Here is a 20,106-nt window from a genome sequence, read left to right as displayed (position 1 = left end):
CCTACTTGGACAGTCATTAATGCTCAGTTCAGGAACTCAATTAGGAAGAAACTTACAGGAGAGATCAGAGGGCCTATGTTTCTAGAAGGAGCTCATGGAGACTCCTGTTGTGCAGGAGCATCAGTGGTGGCTGGAAGCGTTATGATCTCTTGAATCTCCCCACTCTGGTTTACCTGGTGTTCATCAGCCTGTGCTTGGCATTGGGTCCCAGGGTGACAGAGATTTGATCTGGGACCTGGAAGGGTGTACAGCTACTTGACACACCCCATGTTTGTGCTTACAACTGAATCTTAGATTCTGATTGAAACCAAGAAGGGTCTCCAAGGCCTGCCATCAAAGAGACATTTGTGTACCCGGACAGAGGTGTGAGCACAAAGAACATGGAGGCTACCTGGGAGACCATTCGGAGCTTGTCCTCTTTCCAATAGAGTACTCACGGGCTCCATCCAGACGAGAGCAGATTTCATGCTCATCAGATGGGATGGTGGGACTGTCGGGAGGGTGGCAGGAGTCAGACGAGTCATGGTGACTGGAAAGAGCCAAATACTTTTCATCCAAAGAATCCTGACACGCATCATCCATTTCCTCCTCCTCCTGCAGCTCCCAGCTGAGCCCAGAGGCACAAAGATAACAGAATATTAAACGAGGAAAGACTGGACACCGCAACTTCCCCACTGGTTCTGATGGGAAGACTAAGGGAGAGGTCACAGAAGGTAAAGAGGGCATCCCTTGAAACAGGAAGAAGATAACAGTCCTCCTCTGACTGCAAGTAAGTGAGGCTGCCGTGGTGGGGGGAGGGAGGGCAGCAGGTGCTCACTGCCCCGTCCAGATAACGAGTTAATGAGGAAGGAGACTCAGCTCTCCTCTATGGCACAGTCATGACACAGAGCACACAACGAGAACCACAGGAGTTCCTGCAACTCCAAAGCATAACTTCCGTGCCACTTTTCTTACAGAGGCCCAGTGAGTAAAGGCTCCTGGGGCACTGTGGGCTCCCAGACATCTTGCGCCTTCTAGGCCTGTTTCTGTCAATACTGTAATACCGTAGACACATTTTTGTCGAGCTGTATGTCGTGCTACGAAATCCTCACCGTTAAACAGGCCAAATGTGCAGACAGAAGTTATGCAACTTATCTTAGTTTTCCCCAAACAAGAGAGGACCCGTGGTCTCCCTGAGTGCAGGAAATCTCTAAGATTGGTTAGTTTGCCTGGTGTCAAGCTGATTCTAGGTTCCTAAACTTGAGACATTAATACCAAGTGGAAACTAACAGGACAAGTCCCAAGGAAACAGACAGCATTCTTAAAAGGGGTGATTCGTGGTAGTGTGATGGGATGAAACAGGTCTACTGGTACTTTCTAATTCTCCCTGGATTTGAGATCTTCAGATGTCACCATTGCTTTCACAACCAGGATTATCAGTTACCTGGGGGCTGTTGGCTCATCTCTTTCCTCATCCTTCTGATCTTTTTGAGTTTCTGCAAATAAATTTGGACAGGGCCAGTCATCATAAAAAGTTGCTTCTTGACACATTACCAACCCAGGGGCCTGTTTCAACACAGGGACATAAGTCTTCTCAGCGTGAGAACAGGATAGTCTCAGAATATTCCAGGAGGCCTCGGGTTGTGTCTTCTGAAAAGGCACCAGGCTTCCTTTCCTGAGTCATAGGGCAGACTGTCTCTGAATTGGCAGATCAATACAACAAAGTTCTCTTCCCTGAACCTGGGCAAAGAGTTCAACATATTCTTCCCGGGGTCATGAGGAGCTCATCTAGTTGCTTTCTGGAAAGGCTGTGGCAAGATTCAGCTCTTACTCCATCAGGTATGCTGGCTGCTGTTGGTTTGGAGGAAGTTCTACACCGAGACTAGACTGATGGATGGAATTTAATCACTCCTAAAGAGGAAAGAATCTATGGTGCCACCTGGAGAACAGGATTCTTGCTATTCCAAGTGGTGGAGGGTGCCAGGGTTCACACCACGCCCTGGGTGGTAAACTTCCAGACACATTCAAGAGGTGTTTATCTTTTGACACTTAGATGGCTCCCTACTGAGGGTAAACCAACTTAGAGGAGATAGAGACTGCTGTTTGCAGTGGAGCAGGCATGGTAACGGGGATGACAGAGATTTGGCCTGGGACTCGGAAGAGTGTCGAACTACCTGACCCACCCGATGTGTGTGCTTAAAACTGAGTCCTGGATTCTGATTGAAACCAAGATGGGTCTCCAAGGCCTGCCATCAAAGAGACATTTGTGTACCCGGACAGAGGTGTGAGCACAAAGAACATGGAGGCTACCTGGGAGACCATTCGGAGCTTGTCCTCTTTCCAATAGAGTACTCACGGGCTCCATCCAGACGAGAGCAGATTTCATGCTCATCAGATGGGATGGTGGGACTGTCGGGAGGGTGGCAGGAGTCAGACAAGTCATGGTGACTGGAAAGAGCCAAATACTTTTCATCCAAAGAATCCTGACACGCATCATCCATTTCCTCCTCCTCCTGCAGCTCCCAGCTGAGCCCAGAGGCACAAAGATAACAGAATATTAAACGAGGAAAGACTGGACACCGCAACTTCCCCACTGGTTCTGATGGGAAGACTAAGGGAGAGGTCACAGAAGGTAAAGAGGGCATCCCTTGAAACAGGAAGAAGATAACAGTCCTCCTCTGACTGCAAGTAAGTGAGGCTGCCGTGGTGGGGGGAGGGAGGGCAGCAGGTGCTCACTGCCCCGTCCAGATAACGAGTTAATGAGGAAGGAGACTCAGCTCTCCTCTATGGCACAGTCATGACACAGAGCACACAACGAGAACCACAGGAGTTCCTGCAACTCCAAAGCATAACTTCCGTGCCACTTTTCTTACAGAGGCCCAGTGAGTAAAGGCTCCTGGGGCACTGTGGGCTCCCAGACATCTTGCGCCTTCTAGGCCTGTTTCTGTCAATACTGTAATACCGTAGACACATTTTTGTCGAGCTGTATGTCGTGCTACGAAATCCTCACCGTTAAACAGGCCAAATGTGCAGACAGAAGTTATGCAACTTATCTTAGTTTTCCCCAAACAAGAGAGGACCCGTGGTCTCCCTGAGTGCAGGAAATCTCTAAGATTGGTTAGTTTGCCTGGTGTCAAGCTGATTCTAGGTTCCTAAACTTGAGACATTAATACCAAGTGGAAACTAACAGGACAAGTCCCAAGGAAACAGACAGCATTCTTAAAAGGGGTGATTCGTGGTAGTGTGATGGGATGAAACAGGTCTACTGGTACTTTCTAATTCTCCCTGGATTTGAGATCTTCAGATGTCACCATTGCTTTCACAACCAGGATTATCAGTTACCTGGGGGCTGTTGGCTCATCTCTTTCCTCATCCTTCTGATCTTTTTGAGTTTCTGCAAATAAATTTGGACAGGGCCAGTCATCATAAAAAGTTGCTTCTTGACACATTACCAACCCAGGGGCCTGTTTCAACACAGGGACATAAGTCTTCTCAGCGTGAGAACAGGATAGTCTCAGAATATTCCAGGAGGCCTCGGGTTGTGTCTTCTGAAAAGGGACGAGGCTTCCTTTCCTGAGTCATAGGGCAGACTGTCTCTGAATTGGCAGATCAATACAACAAAGTTCTCTTCCCTGAACCTGGGCAAAGAGTTCAACATATTCTTCCCGAGGTCATGAGGAGCTCATCTAGTAGCTTTCTGGAAAGGCTGTGGCAAGATTCAGCTCTTACTCCATCAGGTATGCTGGCTGCTGTTGGTTTGGAGGAAGTTCTACACCGAGACTAGACTGATGGATGGAATTTAATCACTCCTAAAGAGGAAAGAATCTATGGTGCCACCTGGAGAACAGGATTCTTGCTATTCAAAGTGGTGGAGGGTGCCAGGGTTCACACCACGCCCTGGGTGGTAAACTTCCAGACACATTCAAGAGGTGTTTATCTTTTGACACTTAGATGGCTCCCTACTGAGGATAAACCAACTTAGGGGAGACAGAGACTGCTGTTTGCAGTGGAGCAGGCATGGTAACGGGGATGACAGAGATTTGGCCTGGGACTCGGAAGAGTGTCGAACTACCTGACCCACCCGATGTGTGTGCTTAAAACTGAGTCCTAGATTCTGATGGAAACCAAGATGGGTCTCCAAGGCCTGCCATCAAAGAGACATTTCTGTACCTGGACAGAGGTGTGAGCACAAAGAACATGGAGGCTACCTGGGAGACCATTCGGAGCTTGTCCTCTTTCCAATAGAGTACTCACGGGCTCCATCCAGACGAGAGCAGATTTCATGCTCATCAGATGGGATGGTGGGACTGTCGGGAGGGTGGCAGGAGTCAGACAAGTCATGGTGACTGGAAAGAGCCAAATACTTTTCATCCAAAGAATCCTGACACGCATCATCCATTTCCTCCTCCTCCTGCAGCTCCCAGCTGAGCCCAGAGGCACAAAGATAACAGAATATTAAACGAGGAAAGACTGGACACCGCAACTTCCCCACTGGTTCTGATGGGAAGACTAAGGGAGAGGTCACAGAAGGTAAAGAGGGCATCCCTTGAAACAGGAAGAAGATAACAGTCCTTCTCTGACTGCAAGTAAGTGAGGCTGCCGTGGTGGGGGGAGGGAGGGCAGCAGGTGCTCACTGCCCCGTCCAGATAACGAGTTAATGAGGAAGGAGACTCAGCTCTCCTCTATGGCACAGTCATGACACAGAGCACACAACGAGAACCACAGGAGTTCCTGCAACTCCAAAGCATAACTTCCGTGCCACTTTTCTTACAGAGGCCCGGTGAGTAAAGGCTCCTGGGGCACTGTGGGCTCCCAGACATCTTGCGCCTTCTAGGCCTGTTTCTGTCAATACTGTAATACCATAGACACATTTTTGTCGAGCTGTATGTCGTGCTACGAAATCCTCACCGTTAAACAGGCCAAATGTGCAGACAGAAGTTATGCAACTTATCTTAGTTTTCCCCAAACAAGAGAGGACCCGTGGTCTCCCTGAGTGCAGGAAATCTCTAAGATTGGTTAGTTTGCCTGGTGTCAAGCTGATTCTAGGTTCCTAAACTTGAGACATTAATACCAAGTGGAAACTAACAGGACAAGTCCCAAGGAAACAGACAGCATTCTTAAAAGGGGTGATTCGTGGTAGTGTGATGGGATGAAACAGGTCTACTGGTACTTTCTAATTCTCCCTGGATTTGAGATCTTCAGATGTCACCATTGCTTTCACAACCAGGATTATCAGTTACCTGGGGGCTGTTGGCTCATCTCTTTCCTCATCCTTCTGATCTTTTTGAGTTTCTGCAAATAAATTTGGACAGGGCCAGTCATCATAAAAAGTTGCTTCTTGACACATTACCAACCCAGGGGCCTGTTTCAACACAGGGACATAAGTCTTCTCAGCGTGAGAACAGGATAGTCTCAGAATATTCCAGGAGGCCTCGGGTTGTGTCTTCTGAAAAGGCACCAGGCTTCCTTTCCTGAGTCATAGGGCAGACTGTCTCTGAATTGGCAGATCAATACAACAAAGTTCTCTTCCCTGAACCTGGGCAAAGAGTTCAACATATTCTTCCCGAGGTCATGAGGAGCTCATCTAGTAGCTTTCTGGAAAGGCTGTGGCAAGATTCAGCTCTTACTCCATCAGGTATGCTGGCTGCTGTTGGTTTGGAGGAAGTTCTACACCGAGACTAGACTGATGGATGGAATTTAATCACTCCTAAAGAGGAAAGAATCTATGGTGCCACCTGGAGAACAGGATTCTTGCTATTCCAAGTGGTGGAGGGTGCCAGGGTTCACACCACGCCCTGGGTGGTAAACTTCCAGACACATTCAAGAGGTGTTTATCTTTTGACACTTAGATGGCTCCCTACTGAGGATAAACCAACTTAGAGGAGATAGAGACTACTGTTTGCAGTGGAGCAGGCATGGTAACGGGGATGACAGAGATTTGGCCTGGGACTCGGAAGAGTGTCGAACTACCTGACCCACCCGATGTGTGTGCTTAAAACTGAGTCCTAGATTCTGATTCAAACCAAGTTACGTCTCCAGGGCCAGACTGAAGTGATGACATATCTTGACCTGGACAGGGACATTGGGAACATGAATATGGACACTACCTGGGAGACCTGTTGGAGCTTTCTTCTCCTGTTGATCTGAGTACTCAGTAGCTGCAACCAGAGCAGAGAAGTCTTCGTGCTCCTCAGACAAGAAAACATTGGTGCTGGGAGGCTCGTGGCAACCAGACGGGTACTGGTGACCTGAAGAAGTCACAGGGCCTTCATCCACTGACCCCTTCAGGGCTTCTGTCACACTCTCTTTTTCCTGTAGCTCTGTGCTCAGGCTAGGGGAAAAAGTATATGATGAAACCAAGAAGGATCGGATGGTGGAGTCCCAGGTGGTCCTGATTGCTGGTAGAGAGAGTGGTCACAGAAAGTGAGGGACAGTCCCCTCAAAGAGAAAGAAAACAATCCTCGTATGATGAGGGCATGGTCTGGTTGCCCCTGAGGGCAGGAGAGAGGGGAGTGGGCGCTCAGCGAACTGGCCAGATAGCACTCAATGAGGAAGGAGAATCAACTCTACCTGGATGGTACAGCAATGGCACTCAGCAGACACAGAGAACCAGAACAGTGGCTCAACCGCGTGCAGAAATGATGTTGAATTTTACATACTGCCACCCAAGGAATGCACGTTCCTGACACATTGTACATGCCCAGAGACCTTGTGCCTTCTAGACTTCTTTCTATCAATATTGTGACGGGACATGATTGTTTTGGTCTAATTACATTTCTTACTATGAAATTCATGCCAACAAGCTAAAGTTCACCATGCAGAAAGCAGATATCCATCTCATCTTAGGTTTAGCCACAGAGGAGAGAACAGATGGATTCTGTGACTACAGCAAATTCCCTGAGAAGGGTTAATTTCCCTTACGTTAGTATGACAAGTATCACAAAAGCAAATGACAACCTTTTTAGAAAGCTATTTCCTGATCGCTTAAGTGAATGGAATAATTCAACCAGCAGTTTCTGTCACTTTTGCCTTAGAAATCCATGGCTAGTGTTGGCCTCTCGGTCTTTATTTGGGAACCATCCTCTTATTTTACCCATCGTCTTCCAGGCCCTGATCATTCCTTGTTACCTGGGGTCCATTGATGCTTTTTCTTCTTTGTTCTCCTCCTCTGCATGATTTTCTGCAGAAAAATTCAGAAATTCCAAATTCAGAAATGTCCAGCAGGCACTAAGGAGTTCCATGCCACCCATTGTAAACACAATGGCCTGTCTGGTCATGAAGACATAAATCCCCAACTACAATTTCAGGATACGCTGAGAGAATCGTACTGAAAGGTCTCTTCTTTGTATTAAATGAATGCCCTTTTTTGTTTTTATGATCCATCAGACACAGTTTCCCTGATGGCATGCTCTACGTGAAACTGGAAAAAATGTTAGACATGTCTTTTGTTCCCAAGATCACCATGTACTTGTCCAGATTCCCTCTGGACTTCTACAACTGTATCATTTGTCTTGACGTAAAGCTGGCTGTCAGGCACAGTGGGAACTTTCTCTAAGGAGACCATAAACAAGCTCTCAGTCTCCCCTCAAGACGTCTAAAGAGACTTCCAGTTTCTGGTCCCACAAGTAAGGATCTTGGAAGTCATCACTCCTGTCCTCACAACAAGAAAGGAGCTGAACAAACTGAAAATCAACCACTCTTCTTCGATCCGTCAGAGAATGAAGGTCAGAGAGCAAACCACTGCCCCCCAAACTGGACATACAAACAGGCTAGGCAAACAAAGAGAATTACAACCTATTGAAGCAGAAACCTAGGCAGGAGCCAGGACCAGAGGAGGAAAACTTAGCATGTAATTGACTAATTGCTGGAGACTCAGTGTGGAGAAGTTTGAGTTAAAAGCATCAGGGGGCCCAGTCGTGGGAGAAACCCAAGAGTTCTGGAGAGTTTTCTGTCCAGGAGCCCTATCAGTTTCTCACAGTGAAGACTAGAGAAAAATCTCCTTACACCTCTGGCAGAGTGAGATGAAAGTAGCTATTATTAGATAGATCCGGAGCATTTTGTTTTTCTTGACAAAGCCTGCTCTCAAAGAAACTATTTGACCAGAGCCTAACCAACTGGGATATTACCACAACCCAACTGACCTTGGGGAAAGGAAATGCCCAACTCCAGCCCCTCTAGCCTTCCTTTTCCATCGAGGGCACCTGGAAGGTGAACCCTGAGAAGCTCTTGTGAAGGCCACAGCCCAGGGACCCAGTCTGACTCAAAGACTGAGCCCTGATCATAGGACTACAGAATGTTTCCACACACACACACACACACACACACACACACACACACACACATCTATTCTAGATGATAACAGGGGAATATAACGGAAAGGATACAACTGAAAGAACTGCACGTTCTCAGGCCTCATTTAAGCAGAAATCACCAGGGACACTCCAGAGAGCTGAGAACACAAAACCAAGAATTCCAGAGGAGACTTAAGCCTCTGACATCTACAGCTCCAATAAACAGGAAACCCAGCCCAACCCCTAGCCAGGTAAAGACAAAACTTCACACTAAGGCCTACTTACCTCAAATCCTTTACCCAGTATATCATGTTTGGCTTTTAACAAAACATTATAAGACATAGTATGAGACAAAAAAAAACACAGTTTGAAGAAAGAAACTAAGCATTAGAACCAGGCTCCAATATGGCAGACATGGTGGAATTACTAGAGCAGGAATTTAAAATGACAGTGATTAACATGCTAACGGCTCCAAAGGGAAAGGTGGACAGCATGCAGGAACATAAGGGGAAGGTAAGTAGAAAGATGGGAACTCTAAGAAAGAATCCAAAGGAGATGGTAGAAATGAAAAACACTGGGACAGAAATGGAGAGTGCCTTAGAGGTTCAACAGTACACTGGACACGGCTGAGCAAAGAACCTGCGAGCTTGGAGAAATATCGAGAGAAATTTCTAAAACTGAAATGCAAAGAGGAAAAAGAATGAAAAGGAAGAGATGATCCAAGAACTGTGGAACAATCACAAGAGGTGTAAATATGTGTAACGTGACTATCAGAAGGAGCACACAAGAAGCATTTGAAGCAATAATGACTGAGAATTTCCTAAAAATTTTTTCAGTTTTTGCCACCCAAAGGTTTTTTTTTGTTTTTTTTTTTTTAATATTGGCACCTGAGCTAACAACTGTTCCCAATCTTCTTTTTTTCTTCTGCCTTTTCTCCACACATCCCCCCAGTACATAGTTGTACATTCTACTCTGGGTTCTTTTAGTTGTGGCATATGTGATCCCGCCCCATTATGGTTTAATGAGAAGCGCCATGTACGCATCCAGGATCTGAATCAGTGAAACCCTGCACTGCCGAGTGGAGCGTGTGAACTTAACCTCTTGGCCGTGGGGCCAGCATCCCCTAAAATTAATTATAGACATTGAACCACAGATCCAGGAAGCTCAGAGAATAGCAACCAGGGAAATACCAAAATGTATACACCTAGGAAAGAATGTCATATTCAAAATGCAGAAAATCAAAGACAAAAGAAAAGTCTAAATGAAAGCAGAGGGAAAAATACCTTACCCAGAGAAGAGTAAGGATAAGAGGTATATCAGACTTCTCTGAAACCATGCAAGCAAGAAGAGAAGGGAGTATAAGGAAGACACCCCACCCACCTTGAATTCTGTATCCAGTAAATTATCCTTCATCAGCAAGAGAAAAAGGCAACATTCCTAGACAAAGAAGAATTGAAGGAATTTGTCACCAGTAGGCCTGCCTTGCAAGAAATGTTCAAAGAACTTCCTCAGAACAAAGGAAAATGATATAAGTCAGAAACTGGCATCTACACAAAGAAAGGAAGAGCATTTTGAAGCAATGAATTCAAATACAATAATTTATTTGTCTTTTTCTTGATTGATCTAACTGATAACTGTTCAAAACAATAGTAGCAATAATGGATTTGGATAAGCAGCTTATGGATAAGTGAAATGAATGACAGTAATGCTCTAACAGATGGGTGGAATGAATTGGGAATACTGTGTTATTAGGCACTTGTGTTAGCCATGAAACAGTACACTGTTCTTTGAAAGAGCACTTGGATGATTTTTAAATGTACATTGCAAACTCCAGGGCAACTCCTGAAAAAGAAGAAAGAAAAAATAAGAGTACAGTTGACATGCCAAGAGAGGAGGAAAAAACGGAATCACGTAAAATTCTTTTTCACAACCAGAGAAGACGGAAAAAGAGTGGAACACAAAAAAAAGAAACCAGGAAGAGAACAATGAATATAAAACAGTAACTAATATGGTAGACGTTAATCCAAGTATATCAACAAAATCCTTCCAAGTCAGTGGTCTAAATGCACCAATTAAGGGGCTGGCCCCGCGGCCGAGTGGTTAAGTCTGTGCGCTCCGCTGCAGGTGGCCCAGTGTTTCGTTGGTTCGAATCCTGGGCACAGACATGACACTGCTCATCAAACCACGCTGAGGCGGCGTCCCACATGCTGCAGCTAGAAGGACCCACAACGAAGAATATACAACTATGTACTGGGGGGCTTTGGGGAGAAAAAGGGAAAAAATAAAATCTTTAAAAAATAAAAAATAAAAAAAAGAAATGCACCAATTAAAAGAAAGACTGTCAGAGCGGATGAAAAAATAAGACTTAATTAGATGATGTGTACAAGATATCCACTTTAAATAAAAAGGCACAGATAGAATAAGAGAAACAGGATGGAGAAAGATATACCACGCTATCACTGATCAAAACAAAGCTGCAGTAGCTCAAACAATTTCAGACAAAGCAGACTTCAGACCAATGAAAATGATCAGGGATAAAGAGGGGTGTCACGTAACAAAACGGGGTCCATTCTCCAAAGACATAACAGTTTTTAAGCTGCACCTAGGAGAAGAGCACGAAAATAACTGAGGCAAAAAGTGAGAGCTGCAAGGAGAAGTAGATGAATCCGGTATTACAGTTGGAGATTTCAACACCCCTCTGTCAGAAACAGAGAGATGCAGCAGGCAGAAAATCAGGAAGGATAGAGTTGAAATAAACAGCACCATCAATCAACTTGATAGAATCGACACTTCTACAATTCTTCATCAAACGAGGGAAGAACACAGATTCTTCTCAAGCTCACATGGAACATTCTCTAGGGCAGGCACTATGCTGAGAAGGAATGAGAAGACAGAAGATACAGATTACTCATATGAGAAGTGAAAGAGGGACTGGCACTACTGATCCCATGGACATCAAATGGATAATCAAGGAATGTTAGGAACCAATCTGTGCCCTGAAGTTTGAAATGCATCCATTACTTGAAACACACAATCTACCAGAATTCCCACAAGGAGAAACAGATCATCTGAATAGGCTTATATCTACTACAGAAATTGAAACAACAAAAGAATCTTCCCAAACAGAAAGCACCAGGCCCAGATAAATTCACTGGTGAATTCTATCAAATATTTAAGGAAGAAATTAGGCCAGTTGTCTACCATCTCTTCCAGAAAATAGAAACAGAGGGAATACATCCTAACACATTCTATGAAGTCAACATTCTCCTAATACAAAAACCAGACAAAGATGTTACAAAAAGGAACACTCCAGGCCAATAAGTTTCACGAACATAGGTGCAAAAATCATCAACAAGATTTGACAGATTGAATCCAAGAAAGTATACAAAGAATTATACACCACAACCAAGTGAGATTGATTCCAGCTATGAAAAGGGGGTTCAACACTCAAAAATCAATTAATGTGATTCACCGTCCATCAGGAAAGAAACCTCTAGTTGGACCACTGTGGCCTGTACCCAGTGCATTTCTCCTCTCTGTTCCCACCCTGCCAGTGCTGCTCCTGTGATGGCCCCAAATGGGACATGGAAACCAGAACGACTGGTTAAAAAAAAAAATCCTCGTGAGTGGAATCTCTTGGAGCAGCTCAGTGCAGTCAGGGCCTATGACCGCCTTACCTGGGCTGAGCTTTCGGGCAAGGCGCTTCACCAGCCTGCGGCCCTCAGCCAGTCGTTCTTGAAAGCCCTGACCCTGGAAGTTGGTAGGGTCATCGTGGGTGAGAAGGTTCCTGAGGTGCTGCTTGAGGAGCACAGAGACTTCTCTGCCTTTCTCTATCGTTTGCCGTAACTGGGCCAGCTCTCGAGCCTGATCTTGGATTAGGACATCGTATTTCCTAAGGTGGCACAGAAGAGACCGTTTAAACATGCAAAGAGTCGAACCATAGATGATAAGATTTTTCATGGAGATTTGTGTGAGAACATCCCCAAGGAGCTATTGTAGCAGAATTCTGGCACATGTATGGTGACCTGCTGCTGCCAGCCTGCTATCAGTTCCCCTCCATTAAACCCAGCATATGTGGGGCTAACACCAAAGCACTCTTTCCCCGCTTACTCCCTGGCTCCAGAATACTCTACCCACCATGGAGACAAAGCACCTGGGTTCCCTATCATCTCCTCCTCCCCCCTGCAAACAGTGTCCCAAGGCCGAATGCAGGCTGGTGGGAAAGTTCTGACCAGCAAGGCCACTGAGTCCCCCCACCATCTACAAGCAGCCACAATCCTCACACACCTTTAAAAACACTCACGTCCCCTCTTTCGGTGAGACGAGATGAAATGAGACAAATGTGAGGGCTCCCTCTCATCTCCTGGCTCATGTCACCCGAAATAACAACCCTCTCCTTGCCTTAAGCCTGGTGTTCCAGTTTTTATTGGGCCCCTCTTGTGTGGCGGGTAAAGAACCGATGTTTGTAGGTGGTAAAATTTGATGAGCCAACCAGAAGGCTCTTGCCCATGGGTCCATGGCCCCAGGCCAACTGGGATTTCCTGGGAAGCAGTCCTGCAGCCACCTCGGTCATTTGCCCTAGGGACTGCCCTCAGTACTTTCCATCTGTCTCGGAGCCACTGACCCTAGGCCCATTTTCTTATGGTGAGGAAACAGATTCTAGATTGGTTTGTTGGCTGCTTCTTCCTTCTGGGAAGTCGATGGACTCTGAAATAGAGTAAGTTGCCTCAGAGATGCCCATGAACTTCCTTCCCCTCTTTTGGGGACCCTCCGTTCACGGAAGTGCCAACTTGGGTCCTTTCCATTCACGGAGGGGCCGTCTGGGCGCGCATTTGGAGTGGGAACAGTTGTAGGACTTTCTACCCTCCATCTGGGAATTGGTTCACTGGTGTCTGGTATTTCTGTGTCTGGATCTGAGTGTCTCTCTGTCGCTGTGTATCGGAATGGGAAACATGCTGTCTGTCACCAAGCAGAGCCCATTGGGGTTAATTCTGAGTAGATGGTCTAATTATAGTTAGAAGCCAATGTCTGAAACGGGTGGTTTTCTTTTGTGACACTGTTTGACCACAATATTCTTGAAACTCTGGAGAGAAGATGGCCAAACAATGGATCTTTAAGTTAGAAAACTTTTAGAGAGCTCTCTTCATAAAGAGCTGTTTTACTGGTCCCTATGAAACACCAAATTAAAAGGAAAATACAACGACTAATCTCAAAAACATAATCAAATTTGGGGTCTCAGCTTCTTCTTGTGGTCTCACAGATGCAAATGGAAACATCAAGTTAACAAAGAGAAGTGAAGAAGGGAAGAGTGACAGAACTCACTCACTCCAACAGGATGGCAATCTTTAGTCATTAAAAAGAAAGAGCAGGGTGAATAGAACAGACGCAAATACAGTCAAAATGAAGCTTTGACTAAAACACTGCCTAAGGTTCGATGGGCTAAAGGGACCCCAGATTGGCCCCCAACATTCAAGAATATCAGACAAACTTGTTCTATTTCTTCCAGTTTGAAAAAAATTTTAAAAGTAAGTAGGCAGAAATCACAGCGAGAAACCTATCAACACTTGTTTGGGGCAACAATTAGGCTGCTCAGGTTGGTACAAGTATAAAGATTAAAGTGTTTACCCTAATATTACATGAGGAGATTACGTCAACTTTGCCTGGATGCTTTTTTGGGGTTAAATATTATGCCTAGCTGAGAATGCATTCCCTACATAACACTGTAATACCAAAACTTGTGAGTGAAATTCTAATATAAGTTATAATTAGGGGTACAAGAGTTGAAAAAATAAAGATAAAGGTTTGTCCAAGTTGGTGTATGTAAATAGACCTTCTGTAAAACAATTACATCTGTTTTGCTGCATTGCATTATGGATTCTGTAGTGGGAATAAACATTATGTGTCGCTGGGGAACGTGTCCCTTGCCTGATATTGCAAGAGCTCATAAACCCACCCTTCAGGCTCTGCAAATCGAGCATACAGAGGAGCTCTCACTTTACAATGGCCAAAATGAGGCAGTTTCAGTTTACTCAAACAGATACATGCAATCGGAACAAGCCAGCTACAACAGGAAGCCTATTTTAATCTTTTGATGCTTCTAAAGAAAATAAGAAATATTTTACTGCCTCTTTAAGAGAAAAATGGTTAAATAATTGAACATGCCAGGGCAGAAGCCAAGCCTGATGCTGCTTTCTCTTCTCTCACTGAGATTTGCCACTTCAACTCCCCCAAAATGCCTGATCTGAAACTAAACAGCTGAAAATAGGCAAACTTTTGAGATAATTTGGAATTATAATGGCCACTCTGGGGAACCTCTGCTTCAGATGAGTCCACCTGAGGGGTCACCCTTCAAAGACAGGATTCAAAATCTCTTAGAACGGAACACAGTCTTTAATTAATATACAGAACCTCCTGAAAGACAAAGCTATTTAACAGGATCTAAAATGAACTTTGGGAAATCAAAGCCTGTTTAAGTGTGCTGGTTTGATTTAAAATAGACATGTTCTCAGAGTTATCGGCAGTGGATATAATGCAGACATACAGCCTGGGTTTACTCGTCAAATGAGCTCATGTTCTCTGTTACAAAATTTGTCAACAAGAGTAATAACTTAGAATAACAGCTGATTTTGTTTAATGTCTCATGAGGTTTTTGTGGACGATGTAAATATAACTCTTGAGAACGGGTAAACGAAATAGATGTAAGACTGTCACCATGCAAAGTTGTTCCAATATTGTGGACTACCGTCCCTGTGCTCTACATTCCAACCCCATGACTTACTTATTTTGTAACTGGAAGGTTGTACCTCTTAATCCCCTTCACCCATTTCACCCACCCCCAACCCCTCCTCCCTCTGGTAATCACCAGTTTATTTCCTGTGTCTATGAGTCTGTTTGTTTGGTTTGGTTTGGTTTCTAGATTCCGTATAGAGGTGGAGAAAAAGATACCCTCCTACACTGTTGTTGGGAATATAAATTGGTGCAGCCACTGTGGAAAACAGTCTGGAGGTTTCTCAAAACCTTTAGAAAGACAGCTTTTTTTCAGAGAAAGTCTGACAAACTGTAGTCAGTCAGGAGGTGATTGTGATTAAAGGTAAATGCGGTAGTGATTGCACCACATCCTGAATGTCCTAAATGCCACTGAATGGTTCACTCGAATTTAGCCAACTTTAGGTTCTGTGAATTTCACCTCAATAAATTTTATTTTAAAAAAAGACTCAGGGAACCTTTGAGTAATTGGAGTCCATAGTTTACCAATTATTGTTCTCTAATGGTGTTATGCAAAATTGGGATGCATGTGGCTGCCATGAAAATTTTGGCCATTCTCCTGGTCCAGAGTTGCTCCTTGCCCCCTTCAGAGATGCCTACAACTTCCCAGCAGACCTCCAGCACAGAGCCCCGCTTACTTGAGCTTCTCCGCTAACGTTGACTTCTCTGTGGGCTTCTCCTCCTGGAACTGCAGCTTCTCCCCCAGCACCGATTCAATGATGTCTTTGCACGCTCCAGACTCTGAGGAAAGACAGAGAGGCAGGCCTCAGTGGAAAGCTGGCCATGCTGCTGTGGTCACTGCCTGCAAGGGAGGAGGCAGGCTCCATCTTCTTCTCTCAGAGGCAGATAGAACCCCAGCACCAGGCTCTCCACTGAGATTTCCACCTTCTATTTCTCAGCCTCCCAAATACACAGCATTTGGTCACTTCTCATTTGAGAGCTGAGCAAAGAGAAGCTCCAAGGCAGAGAAAGTGACCAGACAAGATTAGCTGACATTTTTCAAGCTCAGAATTCACATGCCCTGAGACTGACCCCGAGTCCTGGGCCACTTTACCAAGACTTGCAGACTCTTGAGTAAAACACTAAGCAGCGGCATGAAGTGGCGATCCCTGTGTGCTCGGGAAGGCCCCTGGGCCTACTGATTGTTGGGCCCTCTGAGCTCAGAATTTCAAGGACAAGTACCTTCACGATGAAATATAACTGTATATGAATGCAATTCTGAACAATACAAGGCATAACCATCAGTCCCTGAAGGAAATAGGCACAGGCTGTTGAAGAGGTTGTTTTCAATTCCAAGTAGTACAAGAAAGAACTAATAAATAGTGTTTCCGGTGTGTCAAGAACTGTTCTGGTAACTTTACAGAAATAACTCATGTGATTCATTGCAACCGCTCAAAGAAGTAGGCACTATGACAGCGCCATACAAACGGAGGAGGAAACCGTGAGGCTCAGAAAAAGCCACAGCTTGGATCTGAGCCCAGGAAGAGTAGCTCAGTCTTCACCAATGCATTGTGTGACCTCACCACAAGATCTTGGGTGACATCTTTCTTCTTCATCATCTTCAAAATTTGTTTCCTAAAGTTATGTTATGCCTATAAAAAAAGCTGTAAGGAAAACTTAGTCCTTTCTCAAAACCTCATCTCTTCACTTTCTTAAATAGCAGGTTTCAATGTTTACTTTTCTCTGCATCAGTCATTTTAAGTTAACCACTCCCACGATGGTTTATTGGAAAATAACACCCATCCAGACTCAGAGTCGTCAAGATCCCTTCTAATCACTCTGTTTGGCACGAGGCCCTGTTCTCACGATCCCTTCTGTCACCACAGCCCCCTCTTACAGAACAAGCGATTGAGCTTCCAATTGCGAGGCTGACTGTGGGAGGGAAGGGCCTGTCCCAGACACTGGTTTGAGTTTTTACTGGGGCTGGTGGCCACCCCCACTTAGCGTCATTCTCACTTGGGCCATGTCTCACAGCCCAGACCCTCAAGGTCACCCGGACCTGCTGGCAGTCCTGCATCACCAAAGGTTCACCAGCTCAGAGAGACACAGAAGAGGGGGTACGGATTCTCTCATTTCCCCAGAGACACCCTCTACCTCACCCCAAGAGGCAAAGTGGCTTCCTTGGCCTCAGAAAGAAAAGCCTGTGCTCAGGAAGCACGGCTTCCCGCTCAGCAGGGTCGTCTCTGGATGGCGTCACTCATGGATACCACAGTGTCAGCGAGGAGCACACTCATCTTCAGGCTCCTGTAAAGCAGGGAACATCACCTGCTTCCCCCGGTGTGTACCATCACCCCATCTCCCCAGTGTAAGGAGCACAGAGCTTTGCCAGTGGGACCTCAGAGAAGCCTGAACTGATGGAGCTCATTAGTCCCGGACACTTAGGCCAAGAGTGATGCAGGATCCGATTCCGTACACGGAGGATGCTGGGAGAAACAGGTTAGCCTGCTCCAGAGGGAAACACGCAGTGCTGTGCCTGCACCAGGAATCAGTCACTGGCATTTTACCTAATCCCACCCTACACCTCACTGCCAATCTGGAAAAGTCCCTCAACTCTTTGGGCCTCGGTTTGTCCATGCTCAGCAAACTGAGGGTAAAATACCCACTTGCACCTTCCCTGGACTGTGGTGAGAATGAAGTTTGTGTTGCCTCAGGGAACAGAAGAAAAGGTCTGGAGAGTTTTTAGTTTCTTAGGGGAACACGGTGGTCACTCATCCCTCTGCTGACCATGACCCTGTAGGACTTACTGTATTTCTGCAGCTGGTTGGCCAGGATGTAGGCAGTGGACTCAGAGACAAGGAACTTCTGTTTGAGGTCTCGAAAGTCCTGTTTGCTTTGTTCCAGCTGGGACTGAAGCTCCTGGTTGATTTCCAGGAGGGTCATTTCGGCCCCCGGATCAGACACAGGGCCGAGAGTAACTGCCATGGTGACGTGGGGCAGAAGAGGTAGGGCAGGGACTGGGGAGAAGAGACCCAAACACAGAATGGGTTAAAAACAAGTGAAAGCAAATAGGTTCAATGAGGACTGAGGGGTGAGGATTCAGGAATTCTTAACTTACTGTCGGCAACAACGTGATCAACACCCCACAGCACTTGAGAGTCTGTAACCCCCAAAACAAGGTTCAAGACGCCAGAGCTCAGAGCCAAAGGCACTGCCTCTAGCTCACACTCCAACACGAGTGACAGAGGGAGGAGCCAGCGCGCCAGGTAACGGTCTGGAGTTGCAATAACAGAACTGGAAGGTGGGGGGGTGTCATGGAATCTTAGGAGCCCCTGCCTTCCAGTTGCCTAGGCCGCGAGGATACACAAGGCCCCCTGGTCTCTTCTGAAAGTCAGCACCGATGGGGCCACCCTAAGCAGCCACTCTCAAGAGGTGTCTACCCTTGTGCTGATAGTACCAACCTATTTCTTTCCAAGACATATCCAAGCCTAACAGTTTCTCAGTGTTTGTTCTTGTATGTTTACAAAAGCATCAAGGCAGAAATAGTTTCCCAACAAGTTTTATTTTCTTAAGGGCTGTCATGAAGTCACCCAACCTTCTCCTTAAATTCAAACAGAGCTTAAGGTTTTTCCACAAGTGAAAGATGTTAAATTTTTCGACTCTCATGATGATGTTCTTCTACCGTTTTTTCTATATCCATTAAAAAGTGTAGGACAACAGCAGAGTATCCTATAAAGGAATGAACAACTCATTTAAAAACATGTCTTCTGTCCTGAAACTCTAAATATTCTGTTTGCTGTATCCTTGTGTCACGTTGGCTTCTTCTCCATCACTGGGGCAGCAAGTTAAGTCCAGTTGAACACGCCTGCCTCCCGCAGTCCTCCTCTATTTCTTGGTTGCTTTTTGCATGTTGTTCATCAAAATGTTGTTCACATGTTTGATGAGGATGCTTTTAACGTCACTAAACAACATATGTCATATTTCTCACTCGTGGATCTCATTCAAGTACCACAAGAGCTCTTTCTGAGTTGTCAGAATGATTAAAATAGTTCAGGTATACTTCCCGGAATACATGTCGTGCTCATTCTTTTGGAAAGATTTCTAAACGTGACGCTACTTTTTACGTTCCCTCAGTTCCCCTACATATTGAACAGACAGGGATCCAGGGCAGTTTTCATGGAACGTTGCTCGATAGATCTCTTTGACTTGTCCTCATGCCCTGAAAAACGATGCCCTGAACCCTCTCCTGACCTTCTCAGCATCCGATGCCAACTGGGTCTTGTGAGCCTGAGACTTGGCAGGCCCGCTGTGGCATCGGCCTCTTCAGGTTAGCTGCTGGACTTGCCTGAGTTAAGGCTGCAACTGGTGTGAGCACGTGCGGCCCAGCGTTCCCGTCACAGTGCAGGATGGAGGTGTAGATCAGCCACTTTTGGAAGCTCATCTGCTCCCCGTCCCACGCCGTCCTCCACCTATGCTGTGGAATGATAGCGGCGTGAGAGCCACCAAAGGCTTTAAAGAAATCTATTTTCTGGTGTTTGTGGGACCTGACATTCGGTAGGAAAAAGAAAAAATTGTCAAATTCCTTCACTTTAAAACTGACGAAACGGAAGGCTCGCAAAAGTTACATGACATACTTGAAGTCACGGGGAGGAGCGTTTTGCAGTGCTAATTATAGTAATCATAATAACAGTAATAGTTTGTTCAGCATTATTGTGCCAGGCATTTTGCTAAGAAGCGCTGTCTACATAGAACGGCATCTTATTTTCATCATAATCGTTTCAGGTAATGTTACTGTCCATAAGCAAAAAGTAAAAAACTTGAAGAAGGGGACGTTCAGTAATTTACTTGGCCAAATTAAAAATGGAAAAAAATACGACAAACGCTTCTTCTTTATAAGAGCAAGTGAGTGATTGCTTTGCGTTCTGGAACAGTAGGAGAAACCTATTTGTCTTTATCCTGCATTTGTCCCGTTTACTGTGCTCTTTGTCTCTCTCTGTGACCTGGCTTCGCTTCTAGAGCGCTCCCTTGTCCTACTAACCCAGCTGCATGCACGTCCAATAGCAGAAGTGCCGGCTGGGCTCTTCCAGAGTCTCCCTGAAATGCTTATGGTGTCAGGACGTCAGGCACAGTCTGG

At 45.6% G+C, this 20,106-nt stretch overlaps 2 protein-coding genes across 2 annotated transcripts; both read right to left on the bottom strand.

Moving 5' to 3' along the window:
• Positions 1–169: 169 nt before the first annotated feature.
• On the bottom strand, positions 170–2,544 carry LOC138925467 (neuroblastoma breakpoint family member 6-like). The gene is made up of 4 exons (XM_070275943.1): positions 2,336–2,544; positions 1,424–1,475; positions 438–607; positions 170–228 (listed from the first exon to the last, which is right to left on the bottom strand). The coding sequence occupies exons 1-4, from the start codon at positions 2,478–2,480 to the stop codon at positions 170–172; spliced, it is 426 nt and encodes a 141-aa protein (XP_070132044.1). The 5' UTR covers positions 2,481–2,544.
• A 3,325-nt stretch (positions 2,545–5,869) lies between these two features.
• Positions 5,870–18,250, bottom strand: LOC138915173 (neuroblastoma breakpoint family member 6-like protein). Its single transcript, XM_070219901.1, has 6 exons — positions 18,091–18,250; positions 17,780–17,989; positions 15,674–15,776; positions 11,948–12,162; positions 7,108–7,159; positions 5,870–6,310 (listed from the first exon to the last, which is right to left on the bottom strand). The coding sequence occupies exons 2-6, from the start codon at positions 17,955–17,957 to the stop codon at positions 6,007–6,009; spliced, it is 852 nt and encodes a 283-aa protein (XP_070076002.1). The 5' UTR covers positions 17,958–17,989; positions 18,091–18,250; the 3' UTR covers positions 5,870–6,006.
• Positions 18,251–20,106: the final 1,856 nt, after the last annotated feature.

This window comes from Equus caballus, chromosome 8, assembly GCF_041296265.1.
Source record: "Equus caballus isolate H_3958 breed thoroughbred chromosome 8, TB-T2T, whole genome shotgun sequence".
Lineage (NCBI taxonomy): Eukaryota > Metazoa > Chordata > Mammalia > Perissodactyla > Equidae > Equus > Equus caballus.
Note: the sequence above shows the minus strand (reverse complement) of the source record. Positions and strands in the feature narration are given on the sequence as shown.